The sequence below is a fragment of the Notolepis coatsorum genome (genome assembly GCF_963971535.1).
Source record: "Notolepis coatsorum genome assembly, chromosome: 2".
NCBI classification, from domain to species: Eukaryota; Metazoa; Chordata; class Actinopteri; order Aulopiformes; family Paralepididae; genus Notolepis; species Notolepis coatsorum.
In genome coordinates this window covers 2,841,874-2,846,873 of record NC_140166.1, presented here as the reverse complement: position 1 = coordinate 2,846,873, position 5,000 = coordinate 2,841,874, and the positions used below count along the sequence as shown (strand labels likewise).

Genomic DNA, 5,000 nt, shown 5'->3' with positions numbered 1-5,000 from the left:
CTTTAACAATGTCTTGTCCTCCTTTAGACACTAGCTTTAACAATGTATTGTCCTCCTTTAGACACTAGCTTTAACAATGTATTGTCCTCCTTTAGACACTAGCTTTAACAATGTATTGTCCTCCTTTAGACACTAGCTTTAACAATGTATTGTCCTCCTTTAGACACTAGCTTTAACAATGTCTTGTCCTCCTTTAGACACTAGCTTTAATAATGTATTGTCCTCCTTTAGACACTAACTTTAACAATGTCTTGTCCTCCTTTAGACACTAGCTTTAATAATGTATTGTCCTCCTTTAGACACTAGCTTTAACAATGTCTTGTCCTCCTTTAGACACTAACTTTAACAATGTCTTGTCCTCCTTTAGACACTAGCTTTAACAATGTATTGTCCTCCTTTAGACACTAGCTTTAACAATGTATTGTCCTCCTTTAGACACTAGCTTTAATAATGTCTTGTCCTCCTTTAGACACTAGCTTTAATAATGTATTGTCCTCCTTTAGACACTAGCTTTAATAATGTCTTGTCCTCCTTTAGACACTAGCTTTAATAATGTCTTGTCCTCCTTTAGACACTAGCTTTAATAATGTATTGTCCTCCTTTAGACACTAGCTTTAATAATGTATTGTCCTCCTTTAGACACTAGCTTTAACAATGTATTGTCCTCCTTTAGACACTAGCTTTAATAATGTATTGTCCTCCTTTAGACACTAGCTTTAACAATGTATTGTCCTCCTTTAGACACTAGCTTTAATAATGTATTGTCCTCCTTTAGACACTAGCTTTAACAATGTATTGTCCTCCTTTAGACACTAGCTTTAACAATGTATTGTCCTCCTTTAGACACTAGCTTTAACAATGTCTTGTCCTCCTTTAGACACTAGCTTTAACAATGTCTTGTCCTCCTTTAGACACTAGCTTTAACAATGTATTGTCCTCCTTTAGACACTAGCTTTAACAATGTCTTGTCCTCCTTTAGACACTAGCTTTAACAATGTATTGTCCTCCTTTAGACACTAGCTTTAACAATGTCTTGTCCTCCTTTAGACACTAGCTTTAACAATGTCTTGTCCTCCTTTAGACACTAACTTTAATAATGTCTTGTCCTCCTTTAGACACTAGCTTTAATAATGTCTTGTCCTCCTTTAGACACTAGCTTTAACAATGTATTGTCCTCCTTTAGACACTAGCTTTAACAATGTATTGTCCTCCTTTAGACACTAGCTTTAACAATGTCTTGTCCTCCTTTAGACACTAGCTTTAACAATGTATTGTCCTCCTTTAGACACTAGCTTTAACAATGTATTGTCCTCCTTTAGACACTAACTTTAATAATGTCTTGTCCTCCTTTAGACACTAGCTTTAATAATGTCTTGTCCTCCTTTAGACACTAACTTTAACAATGTCTTGTCCTCCTTTAGACACTAGCTTTAACAATGTATTGTCCTCCTTTAGACACTAGCTTTAACAATGTATTGTCCTCCTTTAGACACTAGCTTTAACAATGTATTGTCCTCCTTTAGACACTAGCTTTAACAATGTATTGTCCTCCTTTAGACACTAGCTTTAACAATGTCTTGTCCTCCTTTAGACACTAGCTTTAATAATGTATTGTCCTCCTTTAGACACTAACTTTAACAATGTCTTGTCCTCCTTTAGACACTAGCTTTAATAATGTATTGTCCTCCTTTAGACACTAGCTTTAACAATGTCTTGTCCTCCTTTAGACACTAACTTTAACAATGTCTTGTCCTCCTTTAGACACTAGCTTTAACAATGTATTGTCCTCCTTTAGACACTAGCTTTAACAATGTATTGTCCTCCTTTAGACACTAGCTTTAATAATGTCTTGTCCTCCTTTAGACACTAGCTTTAATAATGTATTGTCCTCCTTTAGACACTAGCTTTAACAATGTATTGTCCTCCTTTAGACACTAGCTTTAACAATGTATTGTCCTCCTTTAGACACTAGCTTTAACAATGTCTTGTCCTCCTTTAGACACTAGCTTTAACAATGTATTGTCCTCCTTTAGACACTAGCTTTAACAATGTATTGTCCTCCTTTAGACACTAGCTTTAACAATGTCTTGTCCTCCTTTAGACACTAGCTTTAACAATGTATTGTCCTCCTTTAGACACTAGCTTTAATAATGTCTTGTCCTCCTTTAGACACTAGCTTTAACAATGTATTGTCCTCCTTTAGACACTAGCTTTAACAATGTATTGTCCTCCTTTAGACACTAGCTTTAACAATGTCTTGTCCTCCTTTAGACACTAGCTTTAACAATGTATTGTCCTCCTTTAGACACTAGCTTTAACAATGTATTGTCCTCCTTTAGACACTAACTTTAATAATGTCTTGTCCTCCTTTAGACACTAGCTTTAATAATGTCTTGTCCTCCTTTAGACACTAACTTTAACAATGTCTTGTCCTCCTTTAGACACTAGCTTTAACAATGTATTGTCCTCCTTTAGACACTAGCTTTAACAATGTATTGTCCTCCTTTAGACACTAGCTTTAACAATGTATTGTCCTCCTTTAGACACTAGCTTTAACAATGTATTGTCCTCCTTTAGACACTAGCTTTAACAATGTCTTGTCCTCCTTTAGACACTAGCTTTAATAATGTATTGTCCTCCTTTAGACACTAACTTTAACAATGTCTTGTCCTCCTTTAGACACTAGCTTTAATAATGTATTGTCCTCCTTTAGACACTAGCTTTAACAATGTCTTGTCCTCCTTTAGACACTAACTTTAACAATGTCTTGTCCTCCTTTAGACACTAGCTTTAACAATGTATTGTCCTCCTTTAGACACTAGCTTTAACAATGTATTGTCCTCCTTTAGACACTAGCTTTAATAATGTCTTGTCCTCCTTTAGACACTAGCTTTAATAATGTATTGTCCTCCTTTAGACACTAGCTTTAACAATGTATTGTCCTCCTTTAGACACTAGCTTTAACAATGTATTGTCCTCCTTTAGACACTAGCTTTAACAATGTCTTGTCCTCCTTTAGACACTAGCTTTAACAATGTATTGTCCTCCTTTAGACACTAGCTTTAACAATGTATTGTCCTCCTTTAGACACTAGCTTTAACAATGTCTTGTCCTCCTTTAGACACTAGCTTTAACAATGTCTTGTCCTCCTTTAGACACTAGCTTTAATAATGTCTTGTCCTCCTTTAGACACTAGCTTTAACAATGTATTGTCCTCCTTTAGACACTAGCTTTAACAATGTATTGTCCTCCTTTAGACACTAGCTTTAACAATGTCTTGTCCTCCTTTAGACACTAGCTTTAACAATGTATTGTCCTCCTTTAGACACTAGCTTTAACAATGTATTGTCCTCCTTTAGACACTAACTTTAATAATGTCTTGTCCTCCTTTAGACACTAGCTTTAATAATGTCTTGTCCTCCTTTAGACACTAACTTTAACAATGTCTTGTCCTCCTTTAGACACTAGCTTTAACAATGTATTGTCCTCCTTTAGACACTAGCTTTAACAATGTATTGTCCTCCTTTAGACACTAGCTTTAACAATGTATTGTCCTCCTTTAGACACTAGCTTTAACAATGTATTGTCCTCCTTTAGACACTAGCTTTAACAATGTCTTGTCCTCCTTTAGACACTAGCTTTAATAATGTATTGTCCTCCTTTAGACACTAACTTTAACAATGTCTTGTCCTCCTTTAGACACTAGCTTTAATAATGTATTGTCCTCCTTTAGACACTAGCTTTAACAATGTCTTGTCCTCCTTTAGACACTAACTTTAACAATGTCTTGTCCTCCTTTAGACACTAGCTTTAACAATGTATTGTCCTCCTTTAGACACTAGCTTTAACAATGTATTGTCCTCCTTTAGACACTAGCTTTAATAATGTCTTGTCCTCCTTTAGACACTAGCTTTAACAATGTATTGTCCTCCTTTAGACACTAGCTTTAATAATGTATTGTCCTCCTTTAGACACTAGCTTTAATAATGTATTGTCCTCCTTTAGACACTAGCTTTAATAATGTCTTGTCCTCCTTTAGACACTAGCTTTAATAATGTCTTGTCCTCCTTTAGACACTAGCTTTAACAATGTCTTGTCCTCCTTTAGACACTAGCTTTAACAATGTCTTGTCCTCCTTTAGACACTAGCTTTAACAATGTCTTGTCCTCCTTTAGACACTAACTTTAACAATGTCTTGTCCTCCTTTAGACACTAGCTTTAAGTTTCAAGTTTGTTTATTATTTGTCACAACAAAATACAGAATACTTTATGATGAAATGCTTGTTTCTGTATGAGCCCCTGAGAGTGTGCTACATACAGTAAAAAGTCATTAAGAATTAAGTAAAAAGTAAGTAAGGGAATGTTCAGTCAATAATATACATATATACAATATACAATACAGAGTCAAATGAGTAACAGTGAGGTACAATGCAGAGATGAGATGAGGTACAAAACTTAGGGTAGGGTGCCAATGAGGTATGAATGTAGTGCAAATCTCTTTAATAATAGATAAATATAAAGTGTGTTAAAGTGTCTAAAGTGAGTAAAGTGAGTGGTAAGGTGAGTGTTTGTTTAAACATGTGGATGTGTGTGCAGTGAGTGTAGATGATGGGTTGTTACATAGTGTCATTGTCATTGAGCATCCTGATGGCCTGGGGATAGAAGCTCCTTCTGAGTCTCTCTGTACTGGCCATGAGACTCCGGTAGCACTTGCCTGACCGCAGCAGTTCGAAGAGGCAGTTGTTTGGGTGACTAGAGTCTTTGATTATTCTCTTAGCCTTGGCCCTGCAACGCTTGTTATACATGTCCCGGAGAGTACATAATACACATCAGTACATAGTGATACTGTATACTCACAATCTTCTCCTTCTCGCAGTAGGAGGGGAAGCTCTTGTTCAGCAGGGTGCAGTACTGTAGCAGAACCTTGGTGATAGTCTGAGGACAGAGGAGAACATGCAGTACTGTAGCAGAACCTTGGTGATAGTCTGAGGACAGAGGAG

At 36.2% G+C, this 5,000-nt stretch overlaps 1 protein-coding gene across 1 annotated transcript in view; it reads right to left on the bottom strand.

The window, feature by feature from the left end:
• The window catches only part of unc13ba (unc-13 homolog Ba (C. elegans)), a 516,655-nt gene that overhangs the window by 76,753 nt on the left and 434,902 nt on the right, over positions 1–5,000 (bottom strand). Inside the window, exon 29 of the mRNA XM_084308024.1 lies at positions 4,858–4,935. Within this exon, the coding sequence (XP_084164150.1) occupies positions 4,858–4,935 (78 nt within the window). The remainder of the gene's footprint in view (positions 1–4,857; positions 4,936–5,000) is intronic.